The sequence below is a fragment of the Struthio camelus genome, chromosome 1, assembly GCF_040807025.1.
Source record: "Struthio camelus isolate bStrCam1 chromosome 1, bStrCam1.hap1, whole genome shotgun sequence".
NCBI lineage: Eukaryota > Metazoa > Chordata > Aves > Struthioniformes > Struthionidae > Struthio > Struthio camelus.
Genome location: NC_090942.1, coordinates 117,273,438 through 117,293,453, shown reverse-complemented (window position 1 = coordinate 117,293,453; position 20,016 = coordinate 117,273,438). Strand labels below are relative to the sequence as shown.

Here is a 20,016-nt window from a genome sequence, read left to right as displayed (position 1 = left end):
AGTGCCCTCTATGTTTGCTTGAATTAAAATTTAGAGCATTCTTTCTGCCTTTTGTCTTCTGATATGGGGACATTGATTAATGAATCCTGAAATGTAGCATATGTAATATTAGAAATACTGCTCCTAAATGCTAATTTCTCCACTTCGGTCATAATGCAAGTTGCAAAGATAAGAAAGAAATGTGTCATAAGCTATCAGATCTGTTACCGATAGCGCTACTTATTTCTCTGTTAAGGACTCCTAGCTCATTTAGATCATTAGTAGCAAGCAGCTGAAGGAACTACGCAGACAAAATCAAACGTTTCCACAAGTTTCCACCCCCACTGGAGCTATTCTGAATTAGACAAGCACTTTTCCTGCTGTTTCTAAACCATCATTTTAACACTGGCAACCTGAAAGTGACTATAAAGAATAAACTGAATTTATATTAATACCTACTGCCTAACAGCTTTTTTACAATTCAAGAACTGTTAGACAATACTAGTGATGCATTTTGTAGTTTTACCTGGTTTTAGTAACATAAAGTCACCCGGTTCCTATAAAGAGTTATCTTCTAGCTGCCTTCATTTTTATTAAGCAACGGCACTAATAAGTTGCTTACAATTATGATCAATAATTACCTTCAGATTTTTCCATTCCCATCATAACCAATCATATATGGCGATACCACCTACAAAAAGAACATAGCTGAATGTTAAGTGTTGTGAACTACAAACACAATCGATTCCTCCGTTCATCGAGGAAAATGAGATAATTGTTCCATGGTTACAGATAATCTTCTGATACCACTCCCATTAGTATCATTTAATTTTGCTTTCCAGAAGAACAGTTCCACAAGGAAAGAACAATTATAATTAAAGGTAGACTTATAATTCAATACATGTTTCTCCCTCCTCAGCATTTTTTAACCCTAGTTTCAAATTATTAATGGCTAAGATGTCAATACTCTAAATTATATGCTGCTAAAATTTCAGTTCGGTGTCTGGTTAGATAACGCAGGCTCTAATCCGGAAATAAAGACGCTACGTAACCAAGTCAGAACATCTATCTGCTATATTAGATCCCACTATTATGACTCTAGAAACCAATCAATCACTCCTTTCCTTTTATTATTAAGTAATATTCTGTTTAGCATCATCCACAGTGTTGCTTCCTCCCCCCACCCCCCCAAAAAAAAACCAGGTAGCATCAAACCAAGTATCTTGCAGAAGTCATGATACAGCCACATTAAAAGTATTACCTTTAACAATGCGTATGATCTTGCATAAACACTCCAGTCTAGCTGATAAGATACTTCCAATAAACCTGTGTCAATGGAACTTGTAACACGCTTCTTTCATTATTAGGCAATGAAGTCCCAGCAACACTGTTAGGCAACATCAACTGATTTTGCTTAGGATCGATAATTACAAGCTCTCAGCTTGTACTTACCTATATTGGTCCAGTAAACACTTCAGTCTGAGTATGGGAATCTGAAACGAACTCACACTGGCATCAAGATACTAATCACCATAAACATAAATAAAAGATCCTCAATTTAATAGGAGGCTAAACATTTGCAAGTGCACTTCGAAAGCCCAACAAATTACTGAAATATCCTCAAAAATTATTTTCAGTCAATTACATGCTATTTTTGCTGATGTAAATATAAATGCTAGGAAATAAAGTGATCCGACATATCTAAAAAATGACTAAATACTTCCATCGTGGATTTCGCAATGCAGATAGATGAGAAAGTTGTAATTGAAGACGTATCCTAAGCTCACCCATCCTTCAAAGGTATAATGACCAGGATTTCTATTTAGACACAATTTAAAAATAAAGTAATAAAAAGATGAGCAAATTCCGATTATACTGTTAACAAGAGCAATATTAAGTCTTGCGTAAGTGGGCCCCATGAGGTAAGTGGGACTATTTGCCCATATGAGAGTGTCCTTGCTGGGATGTATTTAATTTGTAGGTTAACATGAACCTTACCAATTTAAACACTCCTAACAGCCTAAAAAATATTTAATTATTTCCAGGAGGCATTATTTTGTTATACCGTTGAGTCAGCGATTCTATCAAAGCACCATTCTGAGATTTACAATTAAAGAAAGCTGTTTCAGAGATGAAGCATACCAAGCTCCAGTTTAAAAGTAAAAACACATAGCCAAGTATTGAGTCAAAGACGTGTCTTCAGAAAACAAGACAAATACTTTGCTTTCTTCCTGTAAATAGCTTGTGCTCTTAAAAAGTAATGAAAATGAAATGCATGTATTAACCCTTGAATTGGTTACATTTGAAAGTGATTGCAGAAGGCTTTCTGAAAAATTAACAAACCAACAGGCATCAGCTGTATAACATTTTTATTTTACTATATTGACATTTTATGCACAAATATTTTATCAGAGTAAAAATAGAAAATAATTGTTTCATGTAAAATTACCAAAAAAATGCAAACCACAAAAGAAATACATAATTATTAGCAGAGTATAAGTGTCTTTATTTAAAGAGTAAAAAGTATGCAAAACCCCTTCTGTTTTACAAAAAAATTGGGAATATTCTTTCTATGTTTTCCTTCTGGCAGCAACAGAACAACTCTTGACAATATATTCTACATCTTTTATTTCATTGAAGACATCAAGTTAGTCACAGATTTCTCCCTCAACTACAAAAAAGCAGGAAAGTAATTTTATACTGTTTGAAAGATTCTTTCGTTACTAAAGAGAACAAGGCAGAAAAGCAGATGATCCCGCAACAAAGAACTCAAAGGACTATCACAGCTACTGAAGACTTTCAAAATAATAAAATACATTTACAAAGGAAGGGTGATATCAGATCTCTCCCCTAGGGGACTTGTGATGTGAAGATAATGTTCAAAGGGATGAAGTATTGATATTACCTTTCAGTTTTGCTGTTAGTTTATCCTACTAGAGTCCATTTTGATTTAGAAAGCTAGTATTTTAAAATCTCTTCTTTCTGTACTGTATTTCAACTAAAAGGTTTTCATGAACTCTAAATATACCTAGTAATTTCTACTGGACTTCCGTTCTGTAACGGGGCGGTGTTATATAAATAGGTGTTGTCACTGAACGAGCAGCTTCATTTTATTCTTAGTAAGCTAATCTACATCTATTTGCATAAGTCACCTCAAACACTTGCCAACTGGTGGAATCAGACTACTGTAACAGCAACAGGGGATGGATGCTTGACCTCTGCTGATAGATGCATTGACATCTTTTGCTCAAGATGTAGATTTTTTTTAAATGAACAGGGGGAAAAAAAAAAAAAAAAGAGGCAGCAGCACGCCCAGTAGATGGAGTGCTTTAAAAGCTCAAGAACGAAGACAATATTAAGAGCTAGTGAAAGAATCTAACAAGAAAAAGTGTAATTGTGGTGGTGACGAAAAAGTAGGCTAGAGAAGTACATGCAAGACCTCTAGTGAATCCAAAACTATCTGCAGATGAACATCCACCTCAAAACGAACAGGTTTGTCCTCAATGTATCTTTAAAATAAAAATAAGTCTTGTGTGTTCTCTGCCCTCTGACTGCAAGGATGACCACTCTTTTTCAGATCAAGAGCCACAGTCCGGTACTCCCACTACTCAGTATAATCACATTTTATGCTTAGAATCTCACTGTACAAACACTTTCGAACTTAGGTTTAAAAGTAGCTCGATCCCTCACAGAACAAAAGGTTTTCCCTTATCCACTTGCATTTTAATTAATTGCCAAGTGTTACCAGAGGGCTTTTTTTAAACGTTATTTATAAAAGTTAGAAAATATGCACAGTGACGTAATATTTATATTGTTTAATAACATGGAGGACAAGAGCAAAAACATGCTGTTTTCAGGTATCAGAAGAAATAGTCTAATGGGCATGAGTATAGAAGCTTAAAAATTGCAGCCTGTTTTTTACTGCATGTCTAAGTTTGCACGAAGTACTCTATACCAATGCCTCACAGTTCAGAATACAGTCCAACTATTTCTATTAATCATCCAGACTTTAAGTTGCACCTGGCTCTGGAGCATGCATTTGGTTTATAAGGCTTCAAAAACATCATTTTAAGTTCAGAAAGTAATTTTAAATAAAAATTACGTATCTTCACATTTTAATATGTCAGACTATACAATAATTTGTAAGTCAAATTTCAGTTCTCTGTAAAACTATTTTCAACTCACATTTTGTTTCTAAACAGGAAGAGACTACTGACTGTGATTAACTTTAAGTCTTCAGTTACTAGGATTGACTACCACAGGTATAAGCACCTTGACAAGTAGAGCATTAAAAAACCCCACCAAAATAACCTACTCTTTGGGTGAGGGATATTTTTTCAAGTTTTCAAATCACCCTGACTCGGGGGAGGGGGGAATTTTGTCTTTTTTTGCTAAATAGCTAGCATTAACAAGTCTTTCAAAACAGGTTAAGTACTTGCCCTCATATATGCATATTATCTACATATTACAATGAAATACTCATAATTGGCTTTTCACCTAAGCCAGATTTAAACCTGGATCTCCTTCTTCAGCACTGATCTTCAGTTTGGTCTAGTCTTAGTTTCCTTTGCTTATACACACAGAAGTTATGTTGAGAATCTGATGCTTTACAACGTGTCTGTCTTTCAGCTCTGCTTGATTAGATGAGAATAATGCGCATGTTTATCTTTGAAAGCATCAAATTCCATTTGGTAGTTCAGCAGAGAACAAAGGAGTGGAAAGAACCAAATTTAGACAACTGATCAGCCTGCTTACTGCAAGTACTTCATTTTTCTTAAGAGCACTGCAAAAATTATTTTGCAGAGCTGTGGACACAGAACACTGACCAGTTCAACCTTTCTCACCAATTCCAGACTGCGTACCATAGAGGCCCAGTCTCAAAGTTGCAGAAGTTGTGGTAATCCCTTAACTTACACTGAAATATATGCTGTTAAAAGATCCAAATTTATGGGAGTCCCAGTTCTTTGTAGAAAATCATGCATTGTATTGTACTGTTAAGAAAGAAAAGAAGCTTCCAATTGTGACAAAGGTAAGAGCAGCAACTGCTCTGGTTATACAGAAAAGGCCTCAGGCTCCCACTTCCAGGTCCTAGTGCTTAATTATCTTTCTCTGTTTGCAGGGATGCTGTAGCTAATGCTACTGCTGTGACTGGCTGTGCAAGGCCATGGAGCTGCATCTTGGCCAGTTTTTTTTGCTCGCATTCTGTGACCAACCGATTCAACTCTGCTGCACTGTATCCGATGAGAGTTTTCAGGTCACAGACAAATTTGTACACAAACCTCTTGCCTTGCACTTTGCAGATCATGTCTCCATCATAGTAATATCTGTAAAATAAAAAAATATATACATATCCATGTAAGTTTTCAGCATCTGTAACTTGTCTATGTAGTCACTTGTGTAAGGATACTCTAAGGCCAAGGAAAAAATCGATTTTTTCCTCAAGATTCATCTCATTTCATACACTAAGATAAGAAAATGCTGTCTCCCCTTTGTTATTATCATTTGCCTTCCTTACTCTTCTCCCTGCTTTTCCAAGTATATAAAAAACTGGTCAATAACAGTTCGAAAAGTAACACTGGTTTCTACGCTACTGAAACAGCATAGGAATAGAACAGGAAGGGAACTGATTGCTCTAAAGACAGTACAACTATAAAAGCACGCTCTACTTTGTCTTTTCTGTACTTCATGAACTGGTAAAACTACATCCTTTGCCTTTATTTACAACTAAAAGCGACTTCTCTTTAACTATGCATGCTTTTTATATTATGTCACAGAAGAGCTATCACACTGAACAGAGATGCAATAAATATATAGCCTGCATGACCCACTGTACTCTGGAAACATAAATCCTTAGGTAAGACCAGTAAGACTGAAAGAAGTTGACATTTTACAGTTTTTTTTTTTTTTAAAACTCTTCTCACTGCAGGCACTAATAAAACACACATTACATTTCTCATTAAGAAAATATAAGAAGGACATAACTTGGGCTTGATAATCTTAGCAAGCTTGTGATAAATTTGGAAAAAATATCACATGATTTAGTTTCCTCAAAACCATCCTCCAAATACAGTATGAGACAGACCAGAATTCTTGACTCTCTGAAAGTCAATCCTCTGAATGACATGTTTGCAAAGCAAAGAGGTTTCTCATTCATCAAAGTCAGGTTAAATAAAAGAGTAGCTTTTGTCTCCTAGCCTAGTGGAAAACAGACAAATAAGAATCCAACCAAATTTCTTCAGGCATTTGGAATTCAGAAAATCCCACAGCCTTTGAATTTCTTACTTTTTGGAGTCAGGATCTAAGCAGTAGGTAGGACCAAAGCAAGGACAGACGAGAGACAATAAGTAGAGAAAAATTTGACAAGCCTGCTGTTATCAAGGAAGACACAGAAGTGCGTTAAGGAGTACAAGAAATGTCAAAGCAGCTTGCCACTGGGTGAAGAAAACCCAGTCTGTCTGCCAAAGCTGCCCTTTCACCTTTCTTCCGGGTGCCCTGATTATACAAAAGTTTCTTCTTACGGACCTTCTCCCTCACCACTTCAATACCCCTGCCTCCCTCGACTGTTCTCCGTGGTCTTCTCCACGCCATTATGCTTCATATCAGCTGCTACTCCACTCCCACGCCACGCTGCTCTGTGACAGCCCTATTTCCAAAGCTCCTTCTTGTTGCCTGCCTTAAGACAAGTGACCAGCCGAAGGACCTGTTGCTGTATCGTGTCCACCACATTCGGCCTCCTAGTGAAGCACAGATTTGGTTACAACAGGTTAGATCAACTCTATAACCTGGAGAGGCGGATGACAACTTATGTTCAGCTTTGAAGTACAGCCTTGCAGCACCGGGCAAAACTGGGGAGGGAGGAGCAATGTGTTGCTGCATCGTCTGTGTGGGAAATCAGTACAGCTTAGAGAACACTTAAGCATGGGAACACTGGGCAAGAATCACTGCTGAACGTGTAAGAGGACTATACATGGTAAAATCGGGGAACCGTGAGCTAGGCTTATCTGGGTGAATGCTAAGAATTTGTTGAAAGCCAGACTCTGTAAAACATGGCCATGGTATGTCTCAAGTGCCACAAGAAAGTAGCTTGCACTTAGGCAAAGGGCCAAAATCCTGGAAAATTCCCATGTGCTATGCTAGAAATACTCAAGGTAGAATTGAGTAAATATGACCAGAGAATAAATTTTAAAAATACTGTGCTGAATGCAGTTCTCACTACAGTGTTTGCTTATTCAAAAAAATCACAAATATAGAAAAATAAAAACAAATAGCCATTCAAATTTAGAAATTCTTAGTTAATGGAATGTTTCAAGTCACACGAAAATTTTATTTCAGAATAAACCAGGAGACAAATTCACTTTCAAGCATCACTTTCCTGCTGGATAATTAAAGAAACATTGATTTAGAAAATACGCTTAGCCGTACGTAACAATCAAAAGAAGCTCTTTTCTCCACTTTCCTCCTCACCTTTTTTTTTTTTTTTTTTTTTTAAATCTTGCCTTATACTTATCAAGTAGTAACTGCCTAGTTTCCTAAAGCTGGGCAGAAAATCTAGCATCTTTCTCAACAACATTATTTTCTGTATTGATCAAAATTAACAGAGTAATTTCAAACCATCAGTAAAAAAAAATATTTACATTACCATTTTTGTTTTAATAAAAGTTTAGATTGACAACAGTGTTTATCTCAATAGTAGCAAGTGGCATTAAATATCCCTTCAGACACTCAAGCGTTAGAAAAATATGTCAATATTGACGCAGCTGCCAAAATAGCAAGATTTTGAAGAATGTGACTTCTGTGATTCTGCAACTAAAATATAAATGCAAAACTTCTCTAATAGTGATTTATGCAAATTACTGTGCAGACATCTGCTTAATATCTCAGTGATAAGAATATTATTCCTCATTTCTTCAGCTGCCTTTGAGATCTTCTGCATAGTTTGTTGACAAAAAAAAAAAAGAACATTACAAAATCATGTATACGATTTTGATGTTCCAGAAATTTTGCATATATACCTTCAGGACACAACTGCACAAATCCAGTAAAACACGCTGGAAATACGGGAATAACACTGCAAAGATACAGGCCGGGAACTGGCTGACTGGGGAGCAGCTCTGCTGGAAAGGCCTTGGGGTCTGGGCCTACATCAAGCTGACCGTGAGCTAGCAGCGGCCCTGGCAGCAAAGATGGCCAGCAGCATCCTGGGCTGCATATGCAGGAGCAGAGCCAGGAGATGGAGGGAAGGCATTATCCCCTTTTACTCGGCACTCATGACAGCACATCTAGAATACTGTCTCCAGTTTTGGGTCCCTCAGTACAAGATAGACATAGATAAGCTGAAGAGAGATCAGCAAAGGACCCTCACGATGGCTGGGGCTGAAGCACTTGCCCTGTGAAGAGAGGCTGAGGGGATGGGGCTTTTTCAGCCTGGAGAAGGGATGGCTGCAGGGGGGCCTAATAGCTGCTCTCCTAGTATCCATGGGGAAGTCATCAAGAAGAAAGAGCCAGTCTGCATGGTGGTGCACAGCAGGAAGATAAAAAACAACAGGCATAAACTGAAACGAGAGATGTTCAGGCTGGACATAAGTAAAACCTTTTTCCCACAAGGGCAGGCAGGCAGTGGCAGGTTGCCCAGCAAGGTTGTGCAGGCTCCATCCTCGGGGTTTTCAAGGTCTGCCTGGGAACAGCCCTGAGCAGCCTGATCTGACCCCAGAGCTGGCCTTGCTTTGGGCAGGAGGCTGGAGACCTCCTGGTGGACCTTCCTGCCTGCGTGACTCTGTGGTCCTATGGAAGGGAATAACAATCTAATATAATAAATATTAAGAATGTAAGAACAGGCATACAAGGTCAGACTAAAGGTCTGTCTAGAACAGTATCCTGTCTCCAACAGGTCTAAAAAAAAAAAAAAAAGTATGCAAGTAGAGTAAGAAGAGTAACGATACTCTTCCTTGCTTCCAAAGATGAGTAGCTCAAACTTCCACGTGATGCACCTTTCTATATTTCATACCTAAAGGATTTCTTTTTCCATTAATTTGTCCACTCTCATCCGAAACTCATAAAACACATTTGGCACCCACAACACTGTGTCTCAAGGAGTTTCATAACTTAACAATATCTTTTTGTTTGCCTCCTCGAATCTGCCACCAGCTAGTTTCTTTTGATGCCCCAAATTCTTTTGTGTCTTGCATGAGATAGCGAGCAGTCAATTCCTTACTGACTCTATGCCATTCACGGTTTTAAAGGCTTCCGTCTCCCTCAGTGAAAGCATTGTATTCAGTGTGACGCATATAAATATTATTTAAATCCTCCTTAGAAGAAAACTAATGTACAGAAACTTTAGTTTCTAATCAAGCTATATTTAAAGACAAATCTATATTTTTAAATGTTAGATGAGCAGTTTACTTCCTTTTAGAAAATAATATAAGCAAAAATGGAAACACCAAAACTAAATCTTAAATCTCAGACTTAAGCTGATGTGCAACTTTACTCAGACAAAAACAGTTTTGAAACTACTTAAAAATTTCCAGCATTAGGCACTAAAAACTTGTCTTCAAAACTAATCACCAGAAGAAATATATTTAACCATATCAGAATAAGAAAGTGAAGTGATTCAGTGTTTGAACTTTCAGAGAACTTAGAAGAATTTCCAAATGCTTCCAGAGGCCAAATAATCCGAAAAAGAAGTCTAAAATTCAGGTACTTGCATTTTGTGCCCCAGGCACATCATCTACATTGATGTAATACCACAAGTTCCTTTTATCAATGTCAAAGTACAAAATCATGATGGAATTAAGACAGCCTGAACCATTTGCATTTGTTCAAATCATAGCAGGTCACTATGTTGGAATCACAACACTGGTTGACACTTATCTACTTATCAACTCTATTCTGCATTTAACATCTGTACCATAGGAAAAAATCAATGAATGTCTAAACTCAGAAAAAGTTTTGTTATAGATAGGAAACTATTAATGATTAAATAATTATAGAAGAATGTCTTCTTTGTACCATAAACATAAGTAAACTGCAAAATATAAAATTTAACAAATCAGAGTATTCACATATTTCTATTTCTTTCACTATTAACAAATATTGCTTGGCACATCACTGAAAACATAAATGCTGAAGATACTCCAAAAAGAGAAAAAAAGTTTAGGAAAGGGAGCTACACAAGTTAACATTCACGTCACAGTTTATTTAATAAACTTAAAAATATATGTATTTTGAAATAGTCAACCATTATTATTTTTTTTTTTAAATAAACATTATTCCTAAGGCTAGTGAGATCTGATGGAGAAAATAGCTTCAGAGGACTCTGTCTTTCCCTTTACCAAAAACACGCAAGTCTCACGTTATGACAGTCAAAAAAAAGTAGTAAATTAAGTGGAAGCAAAACACTTCATACATCATCTGTTTCTAAAGTTTCTTACCGCAGAGCCCGACTAAGCTTCTCATAGTTCATGGTGGGTTTGTTTTTGCGTTGTCCCCATTTTTGTGCAACCAATTCAGGCTGATTCAATTTAAACTCTCCATCATCACCAACCCAAGAAATACAGTCCCGAGCGTCCTTGTCAGTAAGAAGTTCTAATAAAAACTGCCATAACTGGATCTGCCCATTGTTTCCTGTTGAAATAGGAATAATGACATCCATTTTAAGCAGTCCTGTTCACGTTCCCATCATGGCTAAAAATTTTCAGCCAATACATTAAAGCCAGCCAGCACAAAACGTGCTCACAGAAGAAAAACTTGCACTTACTTAATTTCTCCTACTTTACAAAAGGATAATATTTTCCAAGTTAATAAATACTAATCGATTCAAAAAGAAACTGAGGAATATGGTAAGTTAAAGATTTATCATAAATATATTCTAGAGTTTAAGAAGAAATGTATGTAAAGTTATACACTGTCATTTAGACACATGCCCATCCCTAAAAGGGAACAGATTTCATGAGAGCTGATTAATCCTCTTCAGACAAATATACATGTCATAGAAGTCTGTTTATAACAATTTAAATTTCTAAATTTCTACGTGAAATACTAGAAATATCAAAAAAACCCTCAGCTTAAAGCAACATAACATCTTCCAAGTCACTAAAATTTCTTTTTTACTTGAGTATCTGAAGTTAAAATTCCTAAATTCTCAATGAGGTGTATGTAGCAGACCTGACGTCTGAAGAGAGAAACCTGTAACACCTTTCCCACTGATGTCAGCGTTGGCCAAAGAACCCAGTTTCAGTATCACAGACTAAAAAGAAAAGTTGGGGGGAGGAGGCAGAAAGAGAAGAAAGGATTTAACAGAGCAATTCACAAGAGTGGAGAGAACCTGAGGGGAAATGACAGCAAGAAAGCAATGGGATAAGTTACTAATGAATCAAAGAGCATGTGTGAATAAAAAGAATTCTGAAAATAACCTGCAGTTTTAGTGTGCAGTTTTCCAGAAGGTGCATTAATTTAACAACAAAACAGCAATCTGAAACCTGCTAAATTCTGAGGTCGCCAACAGGAGTGGGGCGGGGGGGGGGGAGGAAAAAAGCCAAACACATCCAGTAGTGGGCTAGGCTAGGATTCTGCAATGTACAGTTTATTTTCTCCCCTTCTGCAAACAAAAGTAGAAAGATGTTACAAGCTTGAGTAATACTGTAGAGTGGCTTGAGAGGACAGACTGTTTAATGATAGGAAGAGACAGACCATTTTTTCCATCTCATCTACTGTATAGCACTTAGGCTAGTTCCACCTGCTCCAACTCAGCAGGACTCAAAAGGACTCAGCAGCTCAAAAGCACCTTAGCACAGTGCTTATGTGAGCTAACCACCCTGTTAGGTTTGCACATGCCTGTGCTATACTTTGTAGATACATTTTCTTTGTACCACGTGGATTTTTTCTACAACCATCGTATCCAAAGTGACAGATGTGTGTCCTGCAAATCTGTAATTCAAATTAAGTTAAGTGTCTACTGCCTTTGCATTTCAAAATAAGGGAGACAATACCTGTTCTATTCCCAGGGGAACTTCTATCTTCCCCAGAGATCCTTGGAGCTCTCTGTACTTTAGCTGCCTTTGCGCTGCTGTTTATTACTTTAATGGTGGTTGGCGTAGCAGGCTGTACAGATGCTGGGATAATTTGCACAGCTGTAAAGCAGAAAACATTGCAAAACATCAATTATAAATTGCTGGCAGAGAAACATCAGATGCATAAACATATATTATTTATTATTTGTATTTTCATAATCTCTAGGAGCTAGTTTTTTCCTTCGCTAAGAAGAGACATGCAGTATTAATAAGTCATCATGCTAAGAATAATTTAAAGAGTTTTTACCTCTTACAGTGGAAATAGTGGTTTTAGAGTTGTAGGAGAGATGCTAAATTACAGGTAGGGCATTAACTTCTGTCTATTATCATGAGTATTACACATTTCTGTGAAAGAAGTCTCATGCCTGTATTTTCATCTTCAAACTGTTCCCATACGATCTGCCCTAATGCAGCTTTTTCTGTAGTTGTTGAACAACCCTCCAAACCTGCTATTCAATCAGCAATGAAATAACCTTCTACTGCAATGGTGTAAGAGGGTGCAATGTCCCCACTCTAAATGACTTTAACTAGACACACGCCAAGGATGTGACAGATGACTTATCTATACTGTACATAAGCTGTTTACAAATAGATTCATTTTACTAATGGATGGTATCTTATGGCAACTAGAAGAATGAGTTTCAAGTAACTTGAAAACTACCTTCACACAATTTTCTCTTGTACCAGTCCTAAGTCAGTCCTCTCTTTCAGGTTCTTTTCCAATTTTTGAAAAGGTTTTCTTCTAAACATCAAAACATTTTAATATAGCTATTCTTTAATGCAATATGTAACACAGAAGAAACACCAAACCATTCAAAGTCTCAGATATACACCCAAGACATCTTATATTTATATGTAAACAGAACATAGTAACTTCAGTTGCTAAAGACTAATACTTTTCATCACAACTACAAAACAGAATGGAAAACCTATAATCCAAAATGAAAACTACAGACTTTCATAGTTTAGGTTATACTGAACCTTTCAGCCAGTAACAAAACACCTTAAACCTAAAGTTTTGCTTTGAAGCTTAAAATACACTGTTCTCTCCACAAAAGAAAACTATTCTCTCCAGTGTTTTCCCTAAATCTTGTAACACCACAGTGCTGAATCCAAGGGATTCCACTAACAGTTAATTGTGCAAATCAACGGTCTACTCACGCTGATCAATAGTAACAGTTGCTATTTCTCCAGAGTGTTCTTGGCTAGCCAGCACATCTGAAAATTAAAAGAAAATTAGTTACATTTTTATTCAACCCATAAACTTCAAGAAAGCTGAAGGTCAAAAACCTTTTGTATTTCAGAGAAAGTTAAAGAAAACAACATTTGATAACTATTTGCAAATGACACGCCCAATCCATGATCTTACGGGTAAAGATATTCAATGTTTGTCACTCAGTTTTTAGAAATAAACAGATAAGCTGATGGTGAATTTCAAGATATCTTTTCAATTCTTTACCTTCTAAAATCTTTAGAGATATAGTATAAATTAATATCAAGACTCAAGATGGAAATCGTTTTTAGCCTGCCTAACTATATCCAAGTACGGTAGATCTGAAAGCATATTAATGCACATACAATGTTACTCATCAGCTGTGCTATGCACAGTCTAAGGCTTTCACTACATATGCTTAATACTATTCACATCTATTGAGACAGAGGTGTACATTACCTAACTCAAAATCAATATTTAATTAAAAAACTGTCAAGATCAGGAGATGCACAAACTAAGAATCTTTATTAGAAACAAAGAATGAATCGTAAGTCACTGTTTCCTTCGTACAAGTTATGAAGTTTGATGAAAGACGGGCAAACAATGTTTAATATACAGACAAGCTTCATAACTGTAGGCATTCTCACTAATATCGCCTGCATTTGGTGCCCTCATTTTTACTGCTAATATGAAATACAAGAAAAACAAACGTTCACCATCTGCTTTATTTTTAAGAAGAAAAAAAAAAGGGGGGGGGAGGGGGGAGGGAGTAAAATCAGTCACAGAGGAATTTCCCATACACTTTCGAAGAAGCTCCAAATGGCTCCAAAGAATTTCTCCCCGCGGGACTCGCTGGAAGAAGTCTTCTTGGTTGAGGCTACAGAGCTCCCGCCCGGGAATGCTGAGCGCGTTGAGGTCTATGTCAGTCATGCTGAACTCCTTCATCACCCACACCACCCAGTGGAGCACCTGGTCTGTTGACCACTGTATGGGATCTAGGGAATGAGAAAGAACAAACGCCAATACGCCCATTACATACTGCAAGGGGTCCTCCTCACCGAGGATACAGAACTATTCCTTATTGTAACTGGTAACGAGAACTGAATGCAAGGAAGATATCACCTCACAGGATTCAAAGCAGCTTAGCCTAGAACTTGTTATTTTATATAACTTTTTCTGAAGGCGTTTTCTAAGCTTTATTTGGGGGGGAGGGTCTTGCTATTTATTCATTTTTTAAAACAGCCTTACTTCTAGGCCAGTCAGTACTGGTGCTCAAAGTCTACCAATTGTACATTTCCAACTATGTAATAAATTTTATTTAAAAACAAAACAATGAACTTGAAGGATAAGTGTAGCTACCATGAGCAAATCTGGGTGGGTAGGAAATGGACCCCTCTTAAAACGCTGATGGAGTGGTGTGGCTTGATGGGGAGAAGGAAAAGGTAAAAAAAGGAATTTTCTTCAGTAAAAGCTTTTGTATCAGAATTAGGCGCTGAACTTCTCAAAACACAAATCATCATAATTTTTCTTTTTCCACGTGTCTTCAGTTTCAAAAACGAGAATTTCTCACAGCCACCAGGCTCTTCCTCTAATATGTTGATCAGCATGTGATTATGGTGAAATATGACAGACTCATGCACATTACCCCAGTTTCTAAACTATTTAAAAGTCACATTTAAGAGACTTGTACAATACATAAAAAAAAATAAAAAACAGTACACGTAATGCACGGTATCTAGTAAGACCATATCAACTTAGCCTTTAAATTAAGTGTAATAGGACCCACTGTGCACCTATTCTTAAATCAAACAACCAACCAAATAAATTTAAGGATGCTTTTTCAACATTGCAAGAGAACATATCACGCACATTTAAGTGCTAGTACCAAATATATTAAAAAAGTACAAGCAAGTCACACAGCAGAGAAGCACACAGAAGGGGTAACAAATAAGCAAGTCTACATATGTGCAACAAATGATCTGCTGACTCAAGACATTCTAACATAAAAAATGAAGTTTGTTGTTTCAAGTCGTATTAGTATGAACAAGCTGAAAAGAAGATGGGTAAATCTAAAAATCATCTTCACAACATTGTTAATGTCATATGCAATGTATTAAGACATGTCAACGAGTAAGAACTGGGAAGGGAAACTAAAGCAGGGGTATGTGTTTTCATTGTCAAAAGTGAAGGTCAACAAAACAGAAGCAAAACAAATATAATTTAAATTAAAATACCCCCAAAAGATGTCACCTTGACATGTTTTTACTAAGAAGCAAAGAACACAAAACTTTCTACGTCTATAAACATTATCTAGGAGCCACAATTTCCACTTTGCCCAATAAAGGAAGATAACGTTGCATCATTTTTCATTACTACTATTAAAACTATGCAATGCAATCCTTTGAGAAAAGCCAGACCCAAAGTGTTTTCATCTTTAAAAATCTTAACATGAAACGCAGTGAATTTTCATCAAAAATCTGCTAATTTGCTTTCTTTGACAGAATATGATCTGCAGAGGAACACAAATTACTATTTTCCCTAACCAGTCTCACAGTTTCCAAGTTTTCTACTGCTCTCTTTCTTGGCTTTATTTCTCATATCAATTAATAGTTGCACTTTTCCTACGGATCTCTGCAACGGTACCAAACTTTTGATTTCCATTAGCAGAAATGGCTTTAACAGCTGAAAACGTGCAGCCTATGGTACACACCACCAAAAGGTATAACAAAGGGAAAGTCACAACATTTTAAAGATCTGTTAAAAGCTGATTTTGAATTTACAACAAACAAGATAAACCTGCAGGAATGTAAGGAGGTACCTAGGTACCAAGGTACTAACTCCTTCAGCGGTGATTATTTACTGATCAGACTTGACTTTCAATACCAGCATACGCTGCCTTTTGGATCCAAGGTTGCTAAAATGATTAACATTTTCTGAAATTACTATAGAACCTGACTATACAACTCTAAAGAAAATTGGCCTCCCCTATTTTTTTTTTTAAACATAGGTTTCTAAATGTTAAAAAAATTAATCTACTTTTTTTGCGGTACTACACAAAAATTTTAAGAGCATTCTATATTCTCAGGAACTTCTGACTGCATCACAATACAAAACTTAGTGGTGCTTCATTTCAACCCAATCCATGCAATGGACAGACAGATTCTCTAGCATATTTTTCTAATATCAAGTGAAGACTATGATTATAAAGATCTCAGTCATAACAAACCAGTATGATTTTCCTAGAAAAAACTGTACCCCCATGACACAGAAGACATTAAATTTCTAAAGCCACAACAGTGGATTTTTTTTCTTTTTAAAGTCAGGTAGCAAAACTAGTAAGATTTATTCACATTACTCAATGTTATAACAACATGGTCTTAAATTATTTTCTTCTTGTATTAATGGGAGAGCATGCAGAAAGATTTCACGGACTGCTGATGATGTAGGACATCTCTAAAAGTGTTCTGCATCAAACTCCTAATTAATAGAGATGATAAAAGCTATGTTGGACATGCTTGCCAATGAGACCAGCAAAAAACATCAAAAAGTCATTGCTTTCATTATCAAAAATAACTTGCCAATATTTTTTTTACCTACTAAGTGTCCTGCAAAGACCTGTGACTTCACTGGCATTTTTTACTGCATCTAAGTATCCCCTTTGCACATCTGCTTACATAGTACAGCTTCATATGTTGGACATATCCTGACAGTACATTTCAGAGTCACAGAAAGCAACTCAGTTGCATAAGCTCCTACAATATAGGTCTAAAACTGTAGTTACAGCTCAAATTCAAACACGCACTTAAAAGACATCTTTTCTAAGATAACAAGAAATTAGTAACTTGCTCAGTGGCAACACCACTAGCTCAAAGGAGATTACAATTTACCAGCATCTTTTACGTTCAATTCTGAACCATGTTTTTCCACTTTGTTCAAGCCAACATTTTGCTTTCCATGCAAAACCCAATTTTACAACATGCCCAACTTCCTGCAGCCTATCAAATAGTTTGTTGCAGTATCTTTAGAGTCAATTCATCCCCTCTAAGTCCTGAGTGCAGTTTAAATTCAGATCCACATTTGAAGAGTTTTACCACTAACATTCACATTTTAAAGAGAGGAATAAGAAGAAAACTGATTTCTAAAAACTCCAATGACAAGGAAGTTGTGGAGCAAAAAGCACTGTTTTAGTAAAACTATTAGAAACATTCATTCTACTTTTTAGCCTCCTCTTTTACAGAAATATTTGCACTGCATTCACCCATACCATAAGAAGCCTTCTCTGAGGTACCAGAGGACTTTACTTATATAACCAATGTTAAGTAATTCTCATTTATTAATTAAAAAAATGCGAACTTCCACATGAACAAAAGAACACCCCCCAAAAATACACACACACAGTCACGTATTAAGTACCGTAGGGTATTCCAAGGCGCTCCTGCTCCTTTCGATAGCCTTCCAGTGCTGCAGCCCATCGTGTCACTTGTTCAGAGGTCTCATCTGAAATCGTTGTTATGTGTTTTGTTCCATCCAAGGTTATCACTTGAGCTTCTTCAACAAGGTGAGCTTCAGCCTCAGCATGATGAGCGTCTGGATCAATCACTACTTCCACAGTCTCCACAGGCTTCACAATCTCAAGGATGTTTAACTTGGGCTCTATCCCTAGGTATAGGAAGAACAAATACAAAACTTAAAGACAAGTGCAAATGGAGCAAATAAACATTGTTTTAAAACTCTCTGATTAGTAAGTACTAGCAAACTTAGGAAAGAAGCATGACTCAAAAGAAACATCATCTAATTTCTGTAAGTGCCCATACTTAGAGAAGTACCTACTTTCAAGTATGTACTTTACAACTGAACACAAAACTGTCACTCTTCCCTTCCCCAGTGCTTTAGTTTCACGTTCTAGATAGGTGATGCTTTTCACCCATCTTGAACAAGATGCTCTTTATGCCCCTATGTTGAACAAAAAACTTGCTCTTTAGAAAAGAAATACACTGGGTCAGGGGAAAGAAAAAAAAAAAAAAGGGTACTTGCCTCCCTTCTGCAACAAATAGGTGTTACTTTCAGTCTTTACAACATTCCTCCACTTTCTCTAGAGTCTACATACCCAAGTTAACACTATTGCTCCAAATGTCCTGCAGGCAGCAGTGTACTTAACAGAGCATGCTTCAGAATTTAGGTTTAGCTTTATCAGCTACTTATTTTTTGGTTTTAGGTCAGTCACTTAAGACATCTTGCAGCTCTGCTGCTTATGTCTGTAGCTGTTCTGCAGCAATGAAGAAAGCATTCAATAACAATACTAATGCTTTGTATCACTACCATATCTACAGTCTTCTAAGAAGGCATTTTGCCCTACTTTTACCTCACCAAATCTGACATTGGTTAGAAGATCTTTCCTGCTATGTGACAGATACCTTCCCTCTGTCGCCTCCCCAGCCCCAATGCCATTATAATATACTAGATAGAAATCATTTCCTTCCATTTTTGTGGCAGGTAGGCTGCTTACATCATTTCCATGGTAACTCCAAGAACCGAACTTCAACAGATCTCTGCCAAACATATTCGTGCCTTCCTTCAGCACTTCTGGAGAAAATCCTTGAAGAGGGTATCTTCATCTTTGGAAATATTCAAACCCAACTGGACAGAGTCCTAGACAACCTGCTGCAGCTGACACTGCTTGAGCAGGGCATTGGACAAGACAATTTCCAGAAGTGCCTTCCAACTTATACTAGTCTGTGATTCTGTGAAAATTTGTAAAATTATTTAAATTCAACATGACTATGAAAACCTTGACTAGGGCTAGACATTGGATCGGCAAGATTCACAGGACATTACATGGCCCGAACAATTTCAGTTCGATCTTGTGCCATAAGGTATTTCTTCATATCCTTGCTGTCTAATCTATATTAAAACTCAACACAACAAGGTTGGTTCCGTAGGCGATACTGCCACAAAAACTAAAAGCACAATCTATTGCCTTTTAGGAGGAAAAACAGAAGTAGTACTTCCATAAGAACAAACAGTTCTTTTCAGACAAGAACTTCCATTGCCTTTAAACGAAATCACCTTGAGAAAAACGACAAAAACGGAACAATACGAAGACAGTACAGTTTATTCAGCCGTGAGTTTTCTACGCAAACTTGCATGACACACAGGGCAAACAAGGAAAAATACAATTCTGGTAATACAACACTGGTGGTGAAATCACCTGTTTTGTTGTTATAGCTACTGTTTGGTATTTCATTCTGGTCATGAACTTTTAGGTCAACTCTACTTCTCTCTCCTACTGCACCTTTTTAGATTTGAAATCAACTAATGCGAGAAAACGTCAGTTAGAAAACACTCAGTGACTACAGACATTCCAATTCAATAAAAGGTTTATTTTTTTCCTTTATCAGAAGTTTCCTGAAGATGCAAGACAAACGCTGAATGGAAATGCTATGCTTTGTAGTAAAGGGACACACACTGAAGTCTTCATGGATGAATTCTATGTGAAGAGAAAATAAATAGCTCGCAAAAAAACCCAAAGAAATCACTGGAAAAAAAAAATCACAGTAGGATGGAACCCATACTACTCCTGACATTCTACTTCAGAGAGAGTTTTCCAAATAACATGTGAAGCACAATAGCCCAAATTTTGTCACCCTACTCCCATTCAACCTTCCTGAACAAGAAACACAGACAAGTAGAGGCAGACACTAAGTCAGTGCTTTCATTCACTTGGTTGCATTAATATTAATGTTTGATCTGTCAGGCACA

The 20,016-nt window shown here is 36.8% G+C and overlaps 1 protein-coding gene across 6 annotated transcripts in view; it reads right to left on the bottom strand.

Moving 5' to 3' along the window:
- Window positions 1-2,331: 2,331 nt before the first annotated feature.
- Window positions 2,332-20,016, bottom strand: part of GABPA (GA binding protein transcription factor subunit alpha) — a 33,694-nt gene continuing 16,009 nt past the window's right edge. For all 6 annotated transcript variants that reach the window (XM_068911388.1, XM_068911378.1, XM_068911406.1 and 3 more), the window contains 6 exons: window positions 17,671-17,916; window positions 14,058-14,252; window positions 13,206-13,262; window positions 11,964-12,104; window positions 10,407-10,599; window positions 2,332-5,303 (listed from right to left, as the gene is read on the bottom strand). In XM_068911388.1, coding sequence (XP_068767489.1) covers window positions 5,075-5,303; window positions 10,407-10,599; window positions 11,964-12,104; window positions 13,206-13,262; window positions 14,058-14,252; window positions 17,671-17,916 — 1,061 coding nt within the window. In that variant the 3' untranslated portion in view covers window positions 2,332-5,074. The remainder of the gene's footprint in view (window positions 5,304-10,406; window positions 10,600-11,963; window positions 12,105-13,205; window positions 13,263-14,057; window positions 14,253-17,670; window positions 17,917-20,016) is intronic.